The sequence below is a fragment of the Salvia splendens genome, chromosome 8 (assembly GCF_004379255.2).
Source record: "Salvia splendens isolate huo1 chromosome 8, SspV2, whole genome shotgun sequence".
Classification (NCBI taxonomy): Eukaryota; Viridiplantae; Streptophyta; class Magnoliopsida; order Lamiales; family Lamiaceae; genus Salvia; species Salvia splendens.
In genome coordinates, this window is record NC_056039.1 from 33,793,118 (window position 1) to 33,817,187 (window position 24,070).

The window sequence follows — 24,070 nt, forward strand, 5'->3', positions numbered from 1 at the left end:
AAATAGCTCACCGTGTATGTAGTTTAGAATAGAGTTTAATCAATAAAGAGTTTTCCAGTTTTCTCTCCAAGATTATCATCTTCAATACTCAAAGTGTGAGTGTGTGTGTTTTCTGCATTGTGTGATCTCATACAACAGTGAGTGTGTGTGTGATCTTATTGAGTGTGTGAAAGCCTTGTGTGTGCGAATCCTAACATTACTAAAAAGAAAATGTCCTACTAAACAGTCAAAATAAAAAAACCCATGCATGGTGCATATGAACAGAATAACTTTAGCAAAGAATATATGCTCAAACAGCACTGCTCCTCTGTTGCTAATATGCCCCACTTTTCCTCTCACCCTTTGAAGCTGATTTGCAGAGGATCAAACGGTTTCAGAGATGGCAGCAAGGCTTGATGCAGAAAAGTTCACAGGCAAGAATGATTATGGCATGTGGAAGATGAAGATGAAGGCGGTTTTAATTCAACAAGGCTTGGCGGCAGTTCTTGCAAAACCAGAGGAGAAAGGAAAGGCTCCAGTGCTTGATGAAAAAGCTCAGGCAAAGATGGAGGAAATGCAGCTCAAGGCACATTCTGCAGTGATTCTGTGCCTTGGAGATAAGGTCTTGAGGGAAGTTCAAGAAGCCAAGACTGCGGTGGAGATCTTGGACAAGTTAGATGAAGTTTACTTGGCCAAATCCTTGGCTAATCGGCTGTACCTCAAGAAGAGGCTGTATGCCTATAGTTTTTCTGGAGATAGGTCCATCATTGAGCAGCTAGAGGAGTTCAACAAGATCATTGATGACCTGGGATCTGTTGATGTCAAGATCTCAGATGAGGATAAGGCCATTCTCACATTGAATGCCTTGCCTAGCTCGTATGACCAGCTAAGTGATGCAATTATCTATGGAAGAGATAAACCTATCACCTATGCAGAAGTCTATTCAGCCTTGATGGCCAAAGAACTCCAGAAGACAGCCAACAGAGGCTCTGCAAGCTCCAATGTTCAAGCTGCAGAGGCCTTGAATGTGAAGAAGTTCAAGAAGCAGAACTTCAAGAAGAAGTTTGAGGGCCCTAAACCCTCAAGTTCTGATGCTCAGAAGGAAACCAGAGCTTGCTATTGGTGCAAGAAACCTGGACATTTGAAGAAAGATTGTCATGCATGGAAGAGAAAGATGGCCTCTGAGGGACACAATCAATCTGATTGTGTGGAGAGTGCTGATCCCCCGGCTCAACTCATGAATATCAGTGATAGTGGGGTCAGTCATAGGTGGATAATGGACTCGGGGTGCAGCTTCCATATGTGCCCCAATAGAAGCTGGTTTCATGATCTTCAAGAAGCATCGGGTACGGTTGTTCTTGGTAATAATCACATTTGTCAGATCAAAGGAATAGGGAAGGTAAAGCTAAGCCTACAAGATGGCTCTATAAAGATCCTAACTGGGGTGAGGTATATTCCAGAAGTAAAGAGGAACCTCATCTCATTGGGAATGCTGGAACAGAAAGGGTTCACCATATTGATGAGTCAAGGAAAATTGTTTGTGAAATCTGGAGATGCAGTGATGATGGAGGCTGACAGAGAGCATATTCTCTATTATCTGAAGGCTAAGGCTGTTGATGGAGAAAGCAATGCAGTGTCAGATGATTCCATAATGCTATGGCACAAGAGATTGGGCCACCCAGCTGAAGGAAGCTTCAAAGAACTCATCAAGAAGGGTCTGATCTCTGGAGATTTCAACAAGATGGACCCCTGTGAGCAATGTATACTTGGAAAGGCTAAGAAGGCACCCTATCCTACAGGTATTCACTCTTCTACAACCCCTTTAGACTACATACATAGTGATCTTTGGGGGCCTTCACCGGTGTGTTCAATTGGTGGAGGAAAGTATTATCTAGCTATCATTGATGACTATACAAGGAAGTTGTGGGTATATATTCTTAAAGAAAAATCTGAAACACTCACAAAGTTCAAAATATGGTGTAAGGAGGTTGAGCTAGAGAAGGGTAGAAGTGTTAAATGCTTAAGGACAGACAATGGCCTAGAGTTCTTGTCTGCTGAGTTTGATCTGTTTTGTAAAGAGAAGGGTATGAAGAGGCACCGGACTGTTCCTGGTAATCCTCAGCAAAATGGTGTTGTGGAAAGGATGAATAGGACAATCCTAGAGAGGGTGAGGTGCCTACTTCTTGGGTCTGGTTTGAGCAGCAGATTCTGGGGTGAGGCTGTGTATACAGCAGCCTATCTCATCAATAAATGCCCATCTACTGCCCTGAAATCTGAAACTCCTGATTACATGTGGTATGGAGCTCATAGTGACTACTCAAAATACAAGGTGTTTGGGTGTGTGGCCTATGCTCATGCTAGGCAAAGTAAGCTTGAAGCTAGGGCTCTGAAATGTATCTTGCTGGGGTATCAGAGGGGTGTTAAGGGGTATAGGCTCTGGTGTATTGAGCCCGGTAAGCAGAAGGTCTTGGTGAGTAGGGATGTGGTGTTCTTGGAGGATCAGATGCCATACCTGAAAGATAAGCTGGACTCCAGTGAAGATGAGGGTGATTTCTTCAAGGTGGAGCCTGTGGGGGTTGGCCTAGGAGCAGGTGGAGTTATTGACTCAGGGAGTGAGTCTGATTCAGATAAAGAAGAGGCTCCAACTCAGGGCAACCAGGCTGGTGAGTCTATATCAGACTCTATCAGAGACTATCAACTTGCAAGGGACAGAGTTAGAAGAGAAACAAGGCCACCAACAAAGTTCTCTGATGTTGTGTATTATGCTCTGTGTGCAGCTGAAAGTATTGATGGTGCAGATCCACTCACATATAAAGAAGCTATGCAGAGCAAAGATAGAGAAAGATGGATTGAAGCCATGAATGAGGAAATAGAGTCTTTACTCAAGAACAAAACATGGATTTTGGTGGACAAATCCAAGCTGAATACAGATGAAAGGAGCAAGCACATAGACATAAAGTTGCATTTCATTAGAGATGAGATTGAAAAGGGGAGAGTGAAGGTGATTAAGATTAACACCTTGCACAATCCGGCTGACATGCTAACAAAGTCTCTAGGTAGAGACAAGTTTGATCATTGCAAGAAATTGATCAATGTTTGTGCAAGAACTGAGATGAGCCCTCAGGTGGAGAATTGTAATAATGGAGTGCTCATTTCAGTTGGAAGAAGCTCGGCTAGAAAGGAGTTCGGTAAGCTCGGCTTACCGAGCTGGAACTAGCCTGGAACTAGCCGAGAAGAAGAAGGCAGAAGTCGGTAAGCTCAGCGGTAAGGAAGCTTGGTAAGGAAGCTCGGTAAGGAAGCTCGGCGTTGAGCTGGAATGAGCCGAGAAGGAAGAGTTCGGTTGTAAGCCGAGAAGGAGTTCGGTTGTAAGCCGAGGAAGGAGTTCGGTCTTGAACCGAGGAAGGAGTTCGGTCTTGAACCGAGAAGGAAGAAGCAATCTAGCCGAACTAGCCGTTGGAGCAGCAGTTAGTTAGCTGAGATGTAGCGGTTATTCTTCTTGCTTTCTTGATTCTTCTTGTAGTTAGTTAGTAGCAGTTGCTACTTGATTATAGAGCTTTAAATAGCTCACCGTGTATGTAGTTTAGAATAGAGTTTAATCAATAAAGAGTTTTCCAGTTTTCTCTCCAAGATTATCATCTTCAATACTCAAAGTGTGAGTGTGTGTGTTTTCTGCATTGTGTGATCTCATACAACAGTGAGTGTGTGTGTGATCTTATTGAGTGTGTGAAAGCCTTGTGTGTGCGAATCCTAACATTACTAAAAAGAAAATGTCCTACTAAACAGTCAAAATAAAAAAACCCATGCATGGTGCATATGAACAGAATAACTTTAGCAAAGAATATATGCTCAAACAGCACTGCTCCTCTGTTGCTAATATGCCCCACTTTTCCTCTCACCCTTTGAAAAGAATCCAAAAGCCTCGAAGCAAAGAATATCAAACTGGATTACTTAATCACACAAAGGTAACAAAAATTAAAGTCACCACTATGTTATAAACAAAAGAGGCTTTTTCAAAATCTCAATATATTCATTCCTTTCCCTCTTCAAACCTCATTCCTTTGCCTCTCTCTCATCACTCCAAAAACTGCTAAAATGGGCAAGTTTATGGGCATTTTTGCCTGCCTCTTGATCGTCGGCCTTGATGTCGTAGGAGGGATTCTTGGCATCAAAGCAGAAGCTGCTCAAAACCAGGTACAGATCTTGTACAAAAGCTTTGTTCAAACTCTTACAAAATAAAAAAAATATTCTTTCTTTTGTTGTCTTCTTCAACTACATTGATTAATAATCTTTTTTCTTGATGGGGTTATTTAGGAGAAGCATTTGAGGCTGTGGATATTTGAGTGTAAAGAGCCAAGCCATGATGCATATGTTTTAGGGTTAGCAGCAGCAAGTCTTCTTGGAATAGCTCATGTTTTGGCTAATTTGCTTGGTGGATGCAGTGTTTGCACTCAAGAAGAGATTGAGAAAGCCTCTCCCACCAAGAAGTTGTCCATTGCATGCCTTGTTTTCACTTGGTAAATAACATTTCTTTCTCTATTAATGTTTGATTAGATTAAGGTTTATGGTTCTTGCGGTTTTTGGACATTTCTTGAAGATTTAGTGCTAATATAGATTGATGAGTTGTGAAGTGATGTTTAAACATCTATCTCAAACACACACACAGTCACACACACACACACACACACACTTGAGTTACTATGTTTGATTTGATTAAGGTTTTGGTCCTGGTAGTTTTTGGACATTTCTTGAATATTTAGTGCTTAGGCATGATGAGTGGAGAAATACTAATGTTTTTCAGTGTGAATGAGAAGTTGGGGGTAAATTGGGACTAATTTAATTTGGTGGGTAATTGTGGGTGATAATGGAATATTATAATATTGGGAGTATTTTTAAGAACATAAAACAATATTCACTATCCTTGATTTGGATAGGGCAAGAGATAATATAATTAATTAATTAATTAATTATGTTTTGCAGTGATTAAATTAGTGATAATTATTAATTACCCCAACTAATCATCACTGGGTATATTTTTATTGAATTCTATAATATATTATCCAACTTAAGTCATGTTTACTTTTTCTGGATAGAGATAATTACCAGAATAATCAAACATTATCCCATGCTTATTTTTTTGACCTTGTGAGTCGATAGTTAAACTCCCCTAATTGTTTTTGTAGTATTATTTGTATTTTTATTTCTTTCTCCTTTTGCTAGTTTTTATTGCTATTTACATCAAATGAAACATTCCCTAGTCAAGACACACCAACGTAATACTAACATACCAAATCTAAACACTATTAAATAATAACATAATATTATAAGTGTGTCACAGTAGTAAAAGTTTTGTAGTTCACACATATTGGTATACTCAAATAATCACAATTACAGAAATGTTCTCTTTCATTTTTTTTCTTTTTCTTTAATGTAATTACCTAGACACACCACATGACATTGTGTCTGGATCACTATAAAAACTCTATTAAACAATAGCATAATTTTAAAAATGAATCATACATAAATGTTTGTTCAATTCGTGCAATCGCGCAGGATCATCCTAGCCGTGGGGCTCTCGATGCTCGTGATCGGAATCATATCGAACCACAAATCGAGGGCGTCGTGCGGCTTCACACACCACCATTTCTTGTCGATCGGAGGCATACTATGCATGGTTCATGCTCTCTTTGCAGTTGCATACTATGTCACAGCCACTTCCACACTTGATTGATCAACTGAACTTTTTTTTTTACTTTTCAAAGTGTTGTCTCTTTTTATTTTTTCTTTGTAGGTCCCATGTAATGTCTCCTATTTCCTTTCCAATCTTCTTTTTCCAACTTTACCAGCTAATTTTGTTACTCGATTTTCTTCTCGATGAAGGTTTTGAACTTCGTGCTTGACTTTGAGTGGCATTCGTTTCTTTTAGTACTAAAAATCTGCAAAATTTTCGGGTACTTTTTAGTGTGGCCAGGAGTATTATTTTTGCTATTACTATGTTTGTCCTATATTTTTATTTTGATATACAACTTTTGGACGTGAAGATTAATTATTTTTTGGAATAAAGATCAAGACTCATAAGCAAAGAAGACTAATTCTATGGTATATCGCCCGAGATGAAGTATCTAGCAATATGTAGTTATCAAATCAATAAACCGAAACCACTTGCTCTAATTTATTGTCTCCATTGATATTTAGTGTTACTTTATACTCTACGAATATGGGAATTTAGAATACAATCAAGTTATATGTACTCATAATTAAGCTTCGAAAAATAATAAAATTACAAGTTTGGGTTATTGAACTTATTTCAGTATAGAAAATAATTTGTCAAGTATATTGTCCAAAAAATCAGCAAAAGGGCCTCCGACGCTCATGTCTGTTACATTGTCCCATGAAATCGGCTTGATTGGTTCCGTAGCTTCTAGAAGTTTCTCAATCGGAATCTTCGATTTCGATCTCCACAATATGGGCACATCCGTCATTTCCCGCATGTAGTCCTACAAAGAGCAAAATTGGTTATGAGATTAGAATAGATAACTACTAGTGTGAACGAGTAGTACTAGCGTAAATAACAATAGAAGAAAAAGGGCTAGATTTTTACCATATCTGCATGCATTTTCTTGACAAATTGTTTGAATATTTTGAAATTTTTTGACTCGAACAGTTCATCCGAAAATCGAAGGTATGTTACTCCAACCATCTTATATTTAGGTGGACCATATTTATGAACACCATTTGGCCTAACATTTAGTAGGATTTGATTATAGCCTTTCCGATCGTATCTCGAAAGAGCATTCTCTCCGGCTATGTCGACGTTTTCGACCCATCCCCCGCTCAATACCTAAATAATATAAATATAATCTATCAATCGAGGACCACGAGGTTTAGAAAGTTTGTATTTGATTGGACCTGTTGCACAAGTTGTTCGGGGGCGGATTTAGCATCCGCCGGCTGCTCCGAGTTTATCATCTCGAGGCACGTGAAGTTCAATGTACCATAGTGCCTGGATATCATCCTAGCAACGGGACGATAACCGTCCCTACCTTTGACATTGTAGTATCCTGATGTCAACTCGCATGCATGACTATCGTCAGCGTACCACCAGTGGATCCCAGAGACCTAGGAAATGTGGAGCGCATTGAATGTGTGTACGACATCATATTATTTATCGAATGAAATCATGAACATACGTGTGAATGAAATGTTTAAAACTATACCTTTATAGAAAGTCTGACATTGCGCCCTTGGAATACCTTATTAGCTTCATCAAGGATTTGATCACCGTGTTCGATCAACTTGTTCGAATACCACGTTAAGAAAAACTTTCCTTTTTCGGACAGATAAGTACCATTCGCACTAAAGAAGCCCGTTTTCTCGGGCGTGTCATTATACGTCCCCGCATCGTCTGGGAGATCCCATTCAGGGTGCCCTGCTTTGGCCGCGGCGTCCTTGAATTCTCGTTTCATGTACTTATCATAGCACTGCCATGCACATTATAGGTTGTCCTATGTTAGAAGGGGTTTATATTGGTCAAGATAAACAAGATGTAATATTTACCTGAAATTCCCCAATTCCAGGGAACTTCCATCCCTGGTCTTGGGGATATGACGGGTATCTCATTTCCCCGGCCGGACCTAATCCAACCTCAATGTCCATAATCGTCTCAGACTCCATCAAATCCACCATCTCTTCTCTAAAACTCTGCATGAAGTCCTTGTACATCTAAACGTCTCTAAGTCAGAATACCAACAACCAGACTACATTAACAGCTACTAGTGTCTAGTAAGTACCTCGATAGTCGTTCGACCTCGAAAGATAGGCAAGTTATCAACACCAAGAGAGAGGTACTCTGGGTTCCGGTTACCAGACCGATTAGTGTAGAATATATCTTTATCTCCCTCTCCAATGGCGAGAACCCATTCCGGTAACGGAATGTAGACAGCGTCTCCAATGTTGCCGCCGCACTGATGGAACGACATGATTGCCTGAATTCGAAGGCCGCATTTTTGTACAATTTGGAACAATCTTTTGTAAGAATTCCAATTGTACCGTTTAGGTCCGGCCTCAATTATACCCCACCAGACGTCAACCATAACGCCGTCAACACCGGCTTTTCGTAATTCTGTTAGCCACCGTTCCATATTTTCTTGATCGGGAAATTCGTTTTCTCTAGTGATCACTCCCAACTTATATCATTTTGACATGAAAATGTAAAACAAAAAAAAATAAATCAAATTGTATAAGAAATTGAAAGTGTTTATTTTAAATCTATAAATTGGAACCTTTAATTTATTTTTTAGATGTTTAAACTTACTGGGAGCATCACGAAGAGTGGAACGTAGTTTGCTAGAGGGCTGTTGCTGATGATTTGAGATATTTTCTATCCAAATCAAAAAACAAGAGGAAAATTAATACTCTACCAAATATATAGTTTTATAAACGTTACAATTACACTACTAATAACATTTTGTAAAAATATTTTTACCCGAAATTTGTTGTGTGTATTATAAGACGATATGAAATGATGTAATTAAATATATAAAAAATTGTGTTACAAACACAACTTCTAGTGGCTATCTTCCAACAAATATACTAAAGAAGAAATATTCTTGACCACTTGCTACGATGTATCCATATATATCCATATCTTTCTACCATGATCACTCATATCGGAGGGTCGATTGACACCATGTCGTCAGGCCCATAAGGGCAGAAAACTCCACCAAATTCGGCCTTCAAATCAATCATCTATTCTTATAATATTTGTCGAATATTTGATATTTTGTGTAAATTATCGTGCTAAAACTTCTTTCACAAAAATAAATTAGACAGAAATCTCCTTTCAACATTTTAAATATAAATTTAGAAAATACAGACCTTAATGAAAAAATGTTATGCACTATTGATGTTTGACCCCAAGAGAGTTTCATTTCTTGGGTCCGCCAATAATTTTTAACCTCGTGTTTCATATTTTAGTCTCATATTTCATTAATTCCACCACGGCACATTATCGCATAAAACTTTCAAAGAGAAAACAATTTTACCTCAGACGTCGGAGCGTTGGCCGTGACTGCCTGCGGCGTGTAGCTAGATTTGATATTTCCGACCACATTTTTCAGCTCGAAACTCTTCTGATCGGAAGGAAATTCCGGCAGCTGGTTGGAAGACATTTTCTTAGGTAATCTAAATAATTTTGAAGCGACAACACTAGTTGACATAATATATATTGGTATAGATAGAATAAAAAAATTTAACTTTTCACAATATTTTTTTATGATTTCAAATTTTGAGGAGTGGTGTGCGTGAATTTATAGAGTAGTAGATGAAGAAAAGAAAAATCTAGAATAAATACAAAGATGAGATGAAAAATCAGCATGTGGGATATTCAATTTGTGGTGGGACTGAATAAAGGAATGGCGTTTTCTGATGAAAATGGGAGATGAAAAATAAGATATTGTTGTCTTTTAATTTATTGCAAGTTTTCTCTATCGTGAAAATTAGAAGATTTATCTTGTCTTTTATTTATGTTTTATTTTAATATAGGTTGTTGAGATATTTAAAGTTATAAATTATAATCACATAATTTTGTTTAGCATTTTATTTTAATTTCACTAGTCAATAATTTGTTGCTCCATAATAATAAATCCATAAATTAGGCTTATTTAACTTTGAATACTTTAATTTACAATATTATGTTCTTGTAGATTTCAATCTCATGCCTTCAAAAATCCAAACTACTGCTGCATTTCTTGATGTCATTCACCATCAATTCACACCACCGATCGTTCAAATCTCTCCACCTTCCGCTCAAAATCTTCATCTTCAATTCCACATTTTCCCGCCACCTCACTAGCTGCAGCAATCGCAGTTCAAATTCAATCGACGCCGAATCTTTCTTCACATTCCTTCTCCAAAAATCAACTCGTAAGGTCCATCTCTCCCAAATCCAAAACCATTTAATCGTCCACGGCCTGCAGAGCAACGGTTTCGTAATCACTAAGTTCATCAACAGAAGCTTCGAGCTCAAAGAAATCGACTATGCCCGCCAAGTGTTCGACGAATTCCCTGACCGGCATGTGTTCCTCTGGAACGCAGTCATCAGAGGGTATTCAATGCACAAAATGTTTGACAAAGTTATTGAAATGTATTCAGCAATGCAGATTGCTTTTGTGAATCCGGATGCATTCACATTCCCTTATGTGCTCAAAGCTTGTGGAGATTTACCCGAATTAGGATTCGGCCGAGCAGTTCATGCGCAGATTCTCAGGCATGGATTTGACAACGACGCCTTCTTGCGTAACGGGCTTCTCTCGTTCTATGTCAAGTGTGATGAGAGTGTGAGCGCCCGTGTGGTTTTTGATCAGATGAAGGTTAAGGATGTGGTTTCATGGACTCTGATCGTATCAGGATATGTCCAGAATGGGGAGGCTGTGGAGGCTTTGAGGGTCTTGAGGAACATGAGAGAATCGGGAGTGAATCTGGATTGGATCGCCTCGGTTAGTGCTTTGAAGGCGTGCTCGGATATTGGGGATTTGAATCAAGGGAGGTGTCTCCATGGTTTGGTGATCAGAATGGGGTACGAGCTCGAGCCTGACCTGCGTGTCGCCCTCGTTTCCTTGTACGCGAAATGTGGTGAGGCGACGGCTGCAAGATCACTCTTTTATGAAGCTAAGGTTGTAGATGTGATGCTTTGGAACTCCATCATCTCTGGTTTTGCTAAAAGCGGCTATGCTTCTGAGGCTTTGGAGCTTTTCAATCAGATGATTGGTAGAAGCATTCGACCCGATGCTGTGACTATACAGTCGTCTGTATTGGCTTCTGCACAGATAGGTTCGTTAGAGCAGGCGAAACGGATGGAGTGCTATGTAAATGCGAGTAGCTATAGGCACGATGGGGTGATCAGGACGGCCCTGATTGATATGTATGCCAAATGCGGTAGCGTGGAGTTGGCTCGAAGGGTGTTCAACCATACTACAACGAAAGACGTGGTGGTGTGGAGCGCGATGATCATGAGCTATGGGATAAACGGGTGGGGGAGGGATGCACTGGCCCTGTTCCACGAGATGAAGATGGCCGGGGTGTGCCCTAACGAGGTGACATTCCTCGGCCTCATCACAGCCTGCAGCCACTCCGGCCTCGTGGAGGAGGGTTGGGAGGTTTTCCACAGCATGAGAGGCTACGGGGTCGAGCCTCGCCAGAAGCACTACGGTAGCATAGTCGACATGCTAGGCAGGGCAGGGGATTTGGGGAAGGCGTATAGGTTCATAGAGGCCATGCCCGTTGATCCGGGCGCCTCTGTTTGGGGCGCCCTGTTGAGCGCGTGTGAGGTGCATCGGAGTGTCTGGCTAGGCGAGCGTGCGGCAGAGAGACTCTTGAGCTTGGGCGCGTTTGACGCGGGTCACCACGTGCTGATGTCGAATCTATACGCGTCCGTTGGCCTCTGGGGTGGGGTGGATAGAGTAAGGGAGCTCATGAGGTCGAGAGGCGTGTGCAAGGATTCAGGGTGTAGCGCGGTTGAGATTTGTGGTGCGTGAATCTCGTCTGAGATCGGGATTGAGTTGGGTACGATGCAAGGATATGTAGCATAACATTTCTCGTTTTTTTTGCATACTCATGACAATAGTTCATAGAGGATCTTGCTTAAGCCATAGGCTCCAAAAATTTTGGATGATTATATTCCATAAACTTTTATGTCTCACAATTAATTTCATTATTTTACATTAATATTTGTCATAAAAATTTAAAAAAACATTAATATTATATAATAAACTCTAAATAATACTCCATAACACTAAAAATTAAAATGTTTAATATTGTACTCTAATTATCGAAATTGATAGTACTTTAATATATTAATTAAAAAAATTGTAATTTATTAATAATATCAATAACCCATGAAACGATCTATAAATCGTAAATATTTTGCAAACAATTAAGAGGCAAAACCAAAATAATAAAGTTATATAACCTTATTTTGTCTATTGAGCCACCGCCGACACCATATTCGAAAACTCTGGTTCCACAAATTTCATTTCTAATCAACAGAAATTATTCATAGTTTTCCTTCTTAATTGCGGTCACGTGCACACGGCATGGTCTCTTTTACCCATGAATAAATCCGTACTAATATCGTTAAGTAGGAGTAATTAATTTAATCAAATTATGTTATTTATAGAATATATCAATTAATTTAATCAAATCACTTCATTAATTACATGCATAATTTAAGCCAATGCGTAGTAAATACAGAGAAGCGAAAGAATCTGGAGTAGTATAGAAGAGAAATGTGTTGTTACATCGGAAAAGCAACCAAGATCTTCATTTTCCTACTCACACTTCTCCTCGCCGCCGCCCTTGTTTTCGGCTTCGCCTTCCTCGCACGCCGCCAGAACTCCGACGACGCGCCGCCGCTTTCCAACCCCTCCTTCATTTACCCTCCAAATTTCACTACGCCGCCGCCACCGGATACTCATGCCACTCCTCATTCATCATCACCACCGCCGCCCTCGTCTTCTCACGTAGCTTCGACCACGCAGCTAGCGCCACCGCCGCCGCCTAGGCTTAGGTCGGCGGCTCCTCCGCCGGCGTTATGTCCGGGAAATGATTCTTAGTTTTTTTTATCTTTGTCTACTTTTATCTAATTTTCACATTTCTTAATGAAGAAAAATTTTGGATTTTGGTATTTTTGTTTTTCATTAGGGAGTACTTATGATATAGAGTATGAGTTACTATATCTGAGATTTTACAAATTTATGTTATACTCCAATAATGTAGCTTCAATATTTTGATCAATTAAATAGTAACATATTTCCACTAAGAGTTGCGTTATAAATTGTAACGCACCCCTTAGTGGAAATATGTTATTTTATAATGTTAACTTTTCTTAAATTGCTAACTTGTTAACTCATCATTGTAGTGTATTAAAAATGTCAACATGATCACATTAAGTTTATATTGACATTTCATTATCATCGAGTTGACATTTTTAATACACTACGTTGATGAGTTAGCAAGTTAGCAGCTTAAGAAAAGTTAACAACGGATCACATCCATATCCCTTTCCATTGAAAGGCTACAAAGTCATACTCTTAGAATCAAGATTCATTAGTGGTATACAATAAGTTAATTTTTATAATTCCTTCCAAAACATTAAAAATACAAAAATAAAAGAAAAAAAACATACTATAAAATTGAATTCATCAAATCGATATATAAGATCAAATAAAATCATTAGACGAGACAATGTGATCACCAAATTCAATTTCAAAGTATATGAACCAACAAAACCATCACAATTAAACCGCCGACCAAACCCACCTTCGCCGCCGCCGACGGAGCCAGCGTTGGAGGCGGCAGCGCGGAGCCACTCGGTGCCGACGCTGACGGCTGAGGAGGAGGAGGCATCACCGCCTTGGAGTGCTTTGGCGGCGGAGATGGAGCTGTAGTACTTTTGGATGGTGGCGGCGCCGGCGAGGGAGTCGTAGTTTTGGATGGCGGCGGGGCGGGGGTGGTGGATGGGGGCGGTGGAGAGGAGGCGGCGATGGTGGTGATGGCGAGCTTCATGCCGCTGATGCAGTGGCCGCCGGTGCCGCAGATGAAGTATCTGGTGCCGGCGGAAGTGAGGGGTACGACGGCGGCGCCGCCGGTGAGAGGCGGCTGAAGAGGGTTGGTGGCGGTGCAGGATTCATAATCTGAGCTGGAAACTTCAGTAACGTCGTGGTTGGTAGTGTATCCGAAAACTGAAAAAATATAATCATGCTTTAGAAATTTGTAGATAAAATATTTTAATATATTTGGATTTTTTTCTTCAGAAAAATCAATCTGCATGACACTGAAATTCGAATTTTGAAAAAAAAAATCGATCTGATTCAAAAATTCAAACCGAATTCAATGTTTTAGTTTGGTTCAGTTTGATTTTTCGGACTACGGATATTATATATATACCCGAAAAAATATTGTCTCCTTCGCAATTAGCAATAAGATTCTTTTCTCTATATATCAAATTTGAAATTAAATTCATACTCCAATATTTACGTATTTATACTCAAGTAGTATCAATCAGATTAATAGTAAAACCATGGCAAAAAATAGAGAGAGATGAAACTGACTCAAATTATCTCCTTCGACAAATGATAAGGAAGTAGACCACGTTTGAAGATCGGTGGATTGATCCCATCCACCGTCTGGACTTCCGACCGTGTAATTTACGGCCGCCGCCATTCCCATCAACACCGCCGCCATCACAACCAAACTCAAAATTGTCTTCATCATTTTCATTTTCTTTAGTTCCAAAGGTGTTATCTGTATGTGTATATATAAGAGAAGCTCCTCTATTAGGACTGTGGATTTGGTAGAGATGGATATTTATTCAATATGGTTTGTTGAGTTTGCAATTTTTTGGAGTTAGTTGTATATCATTTAGAATAATTTTATGGAATGAAGTTTGAGTTTGATTTGGTAAACGTTCTTGAAGAATAATTTGGTGTTGTATAATAGCTGGTTGACTCTTGCAAAGAGAGATTTGTTGGTTTGGCATAATTAACATGCTAAAACATGGATGGCCATGATACGAATCCTTATTATTATTATTTAGTTTAGATATTATAGGGATTTAGCATATCTTTTTCTATATCTTTGTTTTCTTGTTCATTAAGTCAGTAGCATTATAAATAGGATAGACTGTTATCATATTTCATCATCCATCAATAAATATATTATTTTGGCCAAATGCCTCGAGTTATGCTTTGAATCCATAATTCCCTACGCTACCTGCTGCCCGACGGAAGGTCTCCGCCCACAGCCGGAACGTATATCTGATCTGTAGCCGTTGCCCGACGGGTTGGAACCCGCGCACAGCCGCCCAGATCTTTATCTCCGCCGACCCTCACGGGCGCCGGATTATCTTTATCTCATTATTGTCCGTTTTATCGGATCGTTAGGGATTTAGGTCCTTAACAACTGGTGCTTTCATCCAGAGCTCAGCATCCTCCGTCTGCGTTCATCCATATCCCCAAATAAATCACCACCATTTCTACCACAACCACGATTCAGTCCGTCGACATGTCATACGACTACGCCAGCTATTGCCATCGTAAATACAATTTCCCTCAACTCGTGCAGCCGTTTCACCCTTGCCACACCCGACAGCCCACTTGCTGGGACCCACCATGGACCCGTCGGACCACTGCATATCAACATTCTTCATCCTACGAGCTAGATATGTACTCGCCATCACCGCCCAAGCGCCGACCTACCTGTTGGGACCCACCGGCGCAACAGCAGGACCGCGGCTACCCGACCGTTGACCGGCCCCGACGCTCGGAGACGTGCTGGGACCGACCTCGCCCTCGGGAGGAGGTGAGAGCGCGAGTCCAGCCCGCCTCCCACCAGCCCCGCTACTCCACCGAAAAGCCAATGCGAGACCTGTACAGTCAGACCGCACGTGTGACCAGTCAAACTCCGGAGCAGCCACGCCTGCCTCTAATACGGGTCTCCCAGGCGGAGAAGTCAGAACGGTCCAGGTTGGGTCTCTGCTGGCACTGTCCCGAGAAATGGGTGATGAGACATGTGTGTAAACAACGCATTCTCTGTTATGCGGATGATGAGGATGAGTTTGAGGAGAACATTCAAGATGAGAATTTAGCCGAAGAGAAAATTGATAATACTCCCACGATAGTATTCGGTGATGATATTCCCAATGACATTACCGATGTTCACAATGATGGCGCTCCTCTTGATGTTCCAAACAACGAGTCCCCTGGAGAGTTCCTCAAGAACAAAGGGATTGTCAAGAACGACAATGAGCCACCGCAAGTGCTCGTTGGGGTATATGATGAGAAGATTGGTGAAAAGGAGGAGACATTGCTAGAAGATAAAGAGGATGATGGTTCTATTGGTGAAGTGGAGAAGATAATCGTCTCACTCAATGTTGTTCAAGTGTCATCCACAAATGTTGTTGGAAATTGTTTGGGCAAGAAAGGAGATGGTGCTTACACCGAATTGCCCGTAATTGCTTGTGTCAATGTGGATTTGAATGTCGGTGATGTTCCAAGTATGAATTATCGATCAACATCGCTCGACAAAGATGCAAGATTGATCCCTCCGAGTAATGACATGCCATGCTTGGGCATTCTGGGAGGCGTGGACAAACTTTTCGATTTGGCAAGGAATTTTTCAGCCAAAGTTGGGTCTCCTTTGTTGATTTTTTATGGAAGTGAAGAAGGGAGACGTTCAACTGTTCGGTGTGTGTTTGATCCAGGAGGAGTTGCCTCGCCGAAGCTTCTGCTTTCAACTCTCCTTTTTACTTCGTGGTTCCCACCTTGAGGACAAGGTGGATTTTAACCGTGGGGGAGTTGATACGAATCCTTATTATTATTATTTAGTTTAGATATTATAGGGATTTAGCATATCTTTTTCTATATCTTTGTTTTCTTGTTCATTAAGTCAGTAGCATTATAAATAGGATAGACTGTTATCATATTTCATCATCCATCAATAAATATATTATTTTGGCCAAATGCCTCGAGTTATGCTTTGAATCCATAATTCCCTACGCTACCTGCTGCCCGACGGAAGGTCTCCGCCCACAGCCGGAACGTATATCTGATCTGTAGCCGTTGCCCGACGGGTTGGAACCCGCGCACAGCCGCCCAGATCTTTATCTCCGCCGACCCTCACGGGCGCCGGATTATCTTTATCTCATTATTGTCCGTTTTATCGGATCGTTAGGGATTTAGGTCCTTAACAGGCCACCACCTTTTTCAATATATATACAAATCACATGTTGATCTTTTAAAATTATAATTCAAATCTTCATTCTTTTTTTTTTCTTTAATGGGGATGGGATACAATGCTTCTCCATTTAATTATTCAAATAATCATGGTGGCTTAAACCTTTGATATGTTAATTAAAAAGGATATATTGTAACGACTAAGTTGAACTTCGTGCATGACAATTGACAAAACCATTTACGATTGCCCATTTGTTTTAACCATAAGAAAATTAAATTTAGCATGCCACTACTACTAATAATTAAAAGAATTGAAATACTACCAAATTAAATGTCACACAAGCTGTTAATGTCCAGGATAAAAATATAGGATATGCTTTGGCGTTATTTGCGTTTACTGGCATTTTATTATACTCTATAATGTCTGTGTATGATAATTGATATGCCAACCTGCAAGTTGACCAAGCTAATATGTTGTAGATTTGTAGTACATTTTTTATATTTTGGTTTAATGTATTTCTTTTTTATTAAGGTCATTTAGATTATCTTGAATTTTAACGTCCAGCAAAATGTTTCGTTGTGTTTTTTTTCATTTAAAATATTATGCTATATTTCTTTATATATCTCTGCCTAATAATTTTGGACATTAATATTGTCATGTTAAATGAGTATACACATGGTATATACCTTTAAAGTTTCAACTTATTATGCGTGAAAATGAAAGTATTTTATAATATGATATATACATTATAAATACACGCATACACACACACACACTCACATAAGGTAGGTAGTATAACAAATTTTAATCAATATAACTAATAATCGAATATTTATGATAACTTTAGCAGACCTGTATATGTTTGAATTTCTTATTATCAAATATTAGAGTATAAATGCCTTTTTTATGTAGTAATTGATAAATATTTAGTTAAGTTGGAAACTTTTATTTCATTTACCATGACCACATACATAACATTAAGTGATTTCCTGTCAAAATTTAACTTGTTAAAACCTATACACTCGTAAGTCGTAACGGTTATCAATTCGATTAAAATAACGAATGTACATAATTAAGGAACAAAATTAATAAAATTATTCTTTAATTATAATTATCGAAATCAATATGAATCGAGAAACTGCAAATTAATATATCTTGTGGAAAATATTACTGCAAGGAACTTATATTGGCTATTGGGCTCTATAGGCCCATTTATTCAGAAGAGTTTTGATATTATTGGGCTTGGAAAAATTAACACACGAACCTATTACTGACCACACCGAGGTCGAAGTGCGGTCCGAACTGCAGCCTTGTCCGGGGACTAACGGCAGCCTTGTCCGGGGACTATATATTCAAATTTGAAGACAATAACCTCTTCTCTCTCTCTCTTTTAATTATAGTGATAAGAGCTACTTATTACATAACGATTCACACAAAATACCAAAAATTCAATGGTAATATATAAATTAAATTTATTTTTATGTAGGTGGAGCTTAAGCACCTCCTAAGATAAGCTACATGGGAGCAAGCATGCATTACATCGCAACATGCCACTTTGGTCAACTTTGAAATCACAAAACCACTAGATTCTGATAATTGAAATAATCCAAGAAATAAGAAGAGTTTGATTCAAGAAAATGCTGGAGAGATCTAACAGTTATCCTTGATTAGTTCACAAGTTTCCCCTAACATGGTGGATAATTAAATACAGTAAATTACTATAATATCGTATAATGTACTGATGGTTTGGCGAATTTTTGATGGTGATGAATGCAGGAAAATACAGATCACGACACAGAGATTTACGTGGTTCGATTTACTGAGGTAAATCTACGTCCACGGGAAGAAAAGAGGGCATAGTTGTATTGCTTGATCTGTTTTCTACAGCTTACAATACAGACTTGCTATTTGATATTTGATCTCTCGAGAGCCCCCTTTTCCTATCTGATCTAAGTTCTATTTATACATTGAACTAAGATCGTGGCTTGCATCACCACTAGCTAGGTCGTGGCTTACATCATCACTAATTAGGTCGTGGCTTACATCATCACTAATTAGATCGTGGATGTCGTGGAGGTCATGAGATCTTGCATGGGTCCACCACTAAATAGATCGTGTAGTGGAGGTCGTGGAGGTTCTGCATGAGTCCACTATCTCCCAGTTCGGTCGAATACTGAGACCGAACTGCTGAACTATTGCCGAGCAACTTTTGCCGATCTGAGAGTAGAGCTTGATTGGTCGGCTTTTACCGAGCTGTAGGCTGGGGCCGAACTCTTTGGTAATGCCGAACTGATTGGTCGGCTTTTACCGAGCTGTAGGCTAGGGCCGAACTCTTTGGTAATGCCGAACTGATACTCTTCCTTGGTCTTTGGGCTGATGGGCCGTCACTGCTATTGGGCTTGTTTAGTACGTACCCCATCACTACCCCCCCGAAAAGCGAAGTGAATCACTTCGGCGAAGCGAGTCACTTCGGCATTCTGGATAAAGGTACGGGGGAGGCTGACGTTAGGGGACGTGCCTTGCGCGTGACTGCATTAAATGCGACAGTAAAATCCGGCCGTTGAATCCTGAAAAGGTGGGATTCGAAACGGTGCGATGATTTTGAAATCTTCTCCGAATCTGATAAATACGTCCTTTCTTCATCAGTTGAACACTTTTGCTATTGCTTCTTCTGCATTCTCTCTCTTTTGCGAAAAAATTTCCTTCCGCCTTCAAGAATTTCTTCAGAATTTTTTCAGACTTTCAAAGAGTAAGAACTATGTCTTCTTCTTCTTCTTCTGAGTCAGGTAGCGGTAGGAAAGGGGATAAGGGGTCTTCTAGCCGGAAAGAATCCGGGGAGAAGACTGTAGAGTATTTTCACAGCATCTTGAGTAAGGATACTGTGATATCCTTACACGAAAAATATTTTTTTCCTGGGGGGAAGGTTGCGATTCCCGACGACCTTCATAGGGCTGACTCGCCGCCGGAGGGTTACGCCACCGTTTATGAAGCCGGCTTGGAATGCGGGCTTCGTTTCCCTCTTCCCCCTGCCTTTGTAGAGTTGCTAGATTTTTTTCAACTCCCTTTAGGTCAGGTGACTCCGAACTCTTGGAGGCACTTATCGGCCTTTGCTGCCGAACTGCGTAGGTTAGATAAGGATCTGTCTCTGAGGGCAATCCTTAATTTCTTCCAGTTTAAGAGAAAAGGATCTTGGTTTTACTTGATCCCTTTACAGCCTTTTAGGGCCTTCTGCAAAACCAAGTGGCCAAAGTGGCAACATCGCTTCTTTTTTTATAATAGGACAGCGGCTCCGGGCTTTCCTTGGAGAGGGCCGAAGTCCGTGATTCCTCATCCTCGGTTAGAACCGTTGGACGAGCTCGAGGGCGAGCTCAATAAGATTCCTATGATTAGGAAGCAGTACCTGGAGTCTGAGCTCGTCAAGGGCGACTTCGTGTTCGACTCCTCGTCTTCGGATGAAGAGACCGAGGGTGAGGAATTCTTTTTTGTGCCTTACTGCTTTTGTGGCGAAAACTAACTTTGCTTCCTTGCTTTTTGGCAGTGTACATGCTGAATAAGATTAGCCGCAAATCCTCCGAGCTTAAGGAGCCGGAGAAAGAGAAGGCTACCAGCTCGGCGCCTGATGCCGAGAAGAATCCGAAGAGGCAAAAGACCTTTTCGGATCCAAAGAAGCCGGAGTCGACTTCGGCAAGTAGGAAGGGGAAGACCCAGAAGCCCCCAAGAGCGCCAGAGAAAGACGTGGTCTTGGCGCCTCCTTCGGAGCATATCTGTGAGCCATTTTTATGGCCCACGGACTTCGCCGAGGTGAATTGTCTTCTTGATTTTCTGGCCTTGCTTTTTTCCTGTATTTTTTGTGGTGGCCCCTGTTGACTCTTTCCTTTTTCCATTTTCAGAGGAACGATATGCTCTCCAAGCTCGTCGCCGTCGAACTCTCCAAAGCGTCCAACGACTATGCTGAGATGCAGAGGAAGTTGGCGGCTGCTTGTCACCGGGCCGAGCAGGCTGAGGCAAACTTTGAGAAAGCCAGAGCTGCTAGGATTTCGGCCCAGGATGAAGCTCAGTTTGCCAAAAACCAGCTCGTTATCCAGCGAGAGCAGACGAAACGGAGGGATGCTGCCGCCGTGGTTGCCCAAGGAGAGGCTCTTCGTGCTTTCGCGGAGAAACTCTTTCTGAGCAACCAATTTTCGGCCTTTGTCGGTGATCTGCTGAAACTGATGACCGATAAAGCCGAGCAGGGTCCCGAAGTCATCCTGCCGCTGTACGGCCGAGAGATAGCAGCTCGGCTTCAGAGTCTGCCGGTGCTTGAGGAGCTTGCTTCGTCCTCGGTCCTGCTTTCTGCAGACCAAGTTCGTAATTGCCGAGCTGACCGCGATGAGAACATGGAGGCTATCTTTGCCTCCATAGGGTCAGTTTCACCCGCTCCAATTTTCCATGGAGAGGGTGAGACCGAGCAGCATGAGCGGCAGACCGGCGATGAGCAGGCCGAGCAGGAGGCGCAGCAGATCGGCTACGGTGGCGCCGAGCAGGCTGGGGAGAGCAGGGAGGCCGAGGCTGAAGCTGAAGCAGACAAGGAGAAGGAAGCTGAACCTCACCGAGAAGGCGGAGACGAAGCTGGCGGAGTATGATTTCGTCTCCCTTCTCTTAGTTTAGTTTCTTCCTTCTTGTAAAACGGCCTTGAAGCCCTTGTGTAGAAAAATTTTTTTCTTATGAATGAAAAAATTCTTCTTTCTGCTCTTGTGTCTTCGTATAGCCTTTCGTACTCTCTTTTACTCCTGTTGTGGTTTACTACCTGCTCAGTAATCTGAAATGCCGAACTGACATAGCTGCTCTATATTCTGAACTCTTAAGGAGCTGGAGGTACTTCACTGGAAGCGGCTGTACTCTTCGGCTTTAGACGAAGCTGAGAAAAGAGCCATAGCTGACCAGGTGAAGAATGACGAACTCTTGGCTCGTTCAGTGAAGCTGGAGGCCGACAATAAGGACTTAGAGTCCGAAAAGAAAGATCTGGAGGCCGAGCTGAACACTGCCGTCGCTGAGAGGACTGCGTATGAGGATTTCATCTGCAGGCGCGGGGGAATGACCATCTCTGAAGTTCAGGAACGAGTTGACGAACTGTGGGAGGAATATCACGTACTCCGGAGGAACAATGCGCTGGAGAGCTCGGCTTGCCAACAAGTCGTGACATCATTGCGGCGCTGGGCTTCTCGGTACGACATCATTCTTTCCCGGCGTCCCTCAATCGAGAGATTCCTTAGGCATTTCCCGCCAACAGATGTTCGCACTCCAGCTCAAACCCCTGATTCACTTACTCAAAACCCTACTCCAAGTCAGCAACGAACTCAGGAACAGCCGGAAACGTCAAGACGAGAACGGACTCAGGAGCAACCGGAAACGTCAAGACAAGGACGGACTGAAGTTCGTAGAGGAGCTGTGATTATGAGTGAGCAAGATCAACAAATGCTTCGTGAAGAGACTCTTCGTCGCCGAGGTGCTAGAGCTTCCCGGGCTCAGGGAAGAGGCGGTAGGTCGATTAGAGCACCTCGTCGACCTGCTTATTCTTCAGCTGCCGAGAACGCCCGAACTCGGCTTCACGAGGATTTTGTGAATAGATGGCTCAACTTTAGCAACCAGGGACAGTAGAATAGTCCTTTGTAATAGCGTAACGCCTTCTCGTAGGGCAGCGGAGTTGTATGCCGAACAAGTTTTAATAAATGAAATCTTCATTTCGCTTCTATCACTGCGTATTTACAGCTCAGCGAAAAATTTTCATCGTGCTCGTCCTCGGTCTTATGAAGTAAACTTCTTTGACCGGACTCGTCCTCGGTCTTATGAAGTAAGCTTCTTTGACCGGACTCGTCTTTGGTCTTATGAAGTAAACTTCTTTAACCGGACTTGGTCCTCGGTCTTATGAAATAAACTTCTTTGACCGGACTCGTCTTTGGTCTTATGAAGTAAACTTCTTTGACCGGACTCGTCTTTGGTCTTATGAAGTAAATTTCTTTGACCGGACTAAGCTTGTGTCCTAATTTGGCGAGTTTTATCGCTTGGATCGGACTTTCCCTTGTCCTAATTCGGCGAGTTTTATCGCGTGGATCGGACTTTCCCTTGTCCTAATTCGGCGAGTTTTATCGCGTGGATCGGACTTTCCCTTTGTTGCAGTTCGTTTCAGACGAACTGCTTGTTTCTTAAGCCGAATTGTGGTCTTGTATCCTCCTTAGAAGCTTGGACTCACAATCGTTGGCTTATTGTTGCAGTTCGTTTCAGACGAACTGCTTGTTTTTTAAGCTGAATTGTGGTCTTGTATCCTCCTTAGAAGCTTGGACTCACAATCGTTGGCTTATATATGTTCTAAAAAGGGGATCAGCCTTTGAAGAACAAGATACCTTAGTAACATTTGTAAGAGACGACACGCACATAGACAGACAAAACACACCTAGACAAGCAAGACGCACATAAACGAACGAGACGCACATAGACAAACAAAAAGCACATAGACAGTAAAAAAAACAAAGAAAACACATACCTCTAGGACCGAACTAGACACAAGACGGACTGACCGGACTGTCTCTTACAAATGGAACTTCTTGAGGTTGGAAATGTGCCATGTTCGGGGTACTTGTTCTCCTGACATGTGAGTCAATTTGTAAGACCCTTTGCCGAGGACTTCTGACACCCGATATGGACCTTCCCATGTGGGTTCGAGCTTGCCCAGCTTTTCTGCTCGGCTTACTTCGTTGTTTCTCAAGACAAGATCTCCCACTTGAAATTGCAGCTTTTTCACCCTTTGGTTATAATACCGGGCTACTTGCTCCTTGTACTTGGCTGCTTTTATGCAGGCCAATTCTCTTCTTTCTTCGGCCAGATCTAGTTCGGCTCTCAGTCCGTCATCATTCATTTCTGAGGAGAAATTTAGAGTTCGGGGACTGGGTACGCCGATCTCAACCGGAATCACGGCTTCAGCGCCGTACACCAGACTGTACGGAGTTTCACCGTTGGAAGCTTTGGGTGTAGTTCGGTAGGACCATAGGACTTGAGGGAGATTTTCTACCCATTGTCCTTTGGCTTGTTCTAACCGAGCTTTCAACCCTTTCACCAAGATACGGTTTGTTACCTCCGTTTGTCCGTTTGCTTGTGGGTGGGAGACCGAAGTGAACCGCTGTTGAATATTCAGCTCTTGGCACCAATTCTTGAATGTCTTGTCGGTGAACTGAGTCCCGTTATCCGAAATGAGGATGTGGGGTAAGCCAAATCGGCACACTATGTTCTTCCAGACGAAATCCAATGCCTTCGAGCTCGTTATCGTAGCTAATGGTTCAGCTTCTACCCACTTTGTAAAGTAATCCACGGCAACGATAAGGAATTTCAT

The 24,070-nt window shown here is 41.6% G+C and overlaps 4 protein-coding genes across 4 annotated transcripts; 2 read left to right on the forward strand and 2 right to left on the reverse strand.

Moving 5' to 3' along the window:
* The first annotated feature begins 3,944 nt into the window (after positions 1-3,944).
* LOC121744874 lies at positions 3,945-5,876 on the forward strand. Its single transcript, XM_042138548.1, has 3 exons — positions 3,945-4,170; positions 4,291-4,493; positions 5,530-5,876. The coding sequence occupies exons 1-3, from the start codon at positions 4,072-4,074 to the stop codon at positions 5,705-5,707; spliced, it is 480 nt and encodes a 159-aa protein (XP_041994482.1). The 5' UTR covers positions 3,945-4,071; the 3' UTR covers positions 5,708-5,876.
* Positions 5,877-6,138: 262 nt separating this feature from the next.
* On the reverse strand, positions 6,139-9,251 carry LOC121744870 (beta-amylase-like). The gene is made up of 8 exons (XM_042138547.1): positions 9,021-9,251; positions 8,291-8,356; positions 7,767-8,162; positions 7,534-7,698; positions 7,194-7,457; positions 6,886-7,095; positions 6,578-6,817; positions 6,139-6,473 (listed from the first exon to the last, which is right to left on the reverse strand). Exons 1-8 carry the CDS (start codon positions 9,192-9,194, stop codon positions 6,279-6,281), a joined length of 1,710 nt encoding a protein of 569 aa, XP_041994481.1. The 5' UTR covers positions 9,195-9,251; the 3' UTR covers positions 6,139-6,278.
* Positions 9,252-9,627: 376 nt separating this feature from the next.
* LOC121744875 (pentatricopeptide repeat-containing protein At3g12770) lies at positions 9,628-11,700 on the forward strand. The gene has a single exon (XM_042138549.1). The coding sequence runs from the start codon at positions 9,729-9,731 to the stop codon at positions 11,508-11,510; it is 1,782 nt and encodes a 593-aa protein (XP_041994483.1). The 5' UTR covers positions 9,628-9,728; the 3' UTR covers positions 11,511-11,700.
* A 1,533-nt stretch (positions 11,701-13,233) lies between these two features.
* Positions 13,234-14,247, reverse strand: LOC121744362 (uclacyanin 1-like). Its single transcript, XM_042137883.1, has 2 exons — positions 14,085-14,247; positions 13,234-13,715 (listed from the first exon to the last, which is right to left on the reverse strand). Exons 1-2 carry the CDS (start codon positions 14,245-14,247, stop codon positions 13,240-13,242), a joined length of 639 nt encoding a protein of 212 aa, XP_041993817.1. The 3' UTR covers positions 13,234-13,239.
* Between the last annotated feature and the right edge of the window lie 9,823 nt (positions 14,248-24,070).

Excerpts from the sequence above, each read along its gene's own strand:
- LOC121744874 (XM_042138548.1), top strand. The coding sequence starts at position 4,072 with ATGGGCAAGTTTATGGGCATTTTTGCCTGCCTCTTGATCGTCGGCCTT. Across the intron at positions 4,171-4,290 it reads CAGAAGCTGCTCAAAACCAG|GAGAAGCATTTGAGGCTGTG; the intron begins GTACAGATCTTG and ends GGGGTTATTTAG. Across the intron at positions 4,494-5,529 it reads GCATGCCTTGTTTTCACTTG|GATCATCCTAGCCGTGGGGC; the intron begins GTAAATAACATT and ends GCAATCGCGCAG.
- LOC121744870 (XM_042138547.1), bottom strand. The coding sequence starts at position 9,194 with ATGTCAACTAGTGTTGTCGCTTCAAAATTATTTAGATTACCTAAGAAA. Across the intron at positions 8,357-9,020 it reads CCAACGCTCCGACGTCTGAG|AAAATATCTCAAATCATCAG; the intron begins GTAAAATTGTTT and ends TGATTTGGATAG. Across the intron at positions 7,096-7,193 it reads ATGTCAGACTTTCTATAAAG|GTCTCTGGGATCCACTGGTG; the intron begins GTATAGTTTTAA and ends CACATTTCCTAG.
- LOC121744875 (XM_042138549.1), top strand. The coding sequence starts at position 9,729 with ATGTCATTCACCATCAATTCACACCACCGATCGTTCAAATCTCTCCAC.
- LOC121744362 (XM_042137883.1), bottom strand. The coding sequence starts at position 14,247 with ATGATGAAGACAATTTTGAGTTTGGTTGTGATGGCGGCGGTGTTGATG. Across the intron at positions 13,716-14,084 it reads TGTCGAAGGAGATAATTTGA|TTTTCGGATACACTACCAAC; the intron begins GTCAGTTTCATC and ends ATATTTTTTCAG.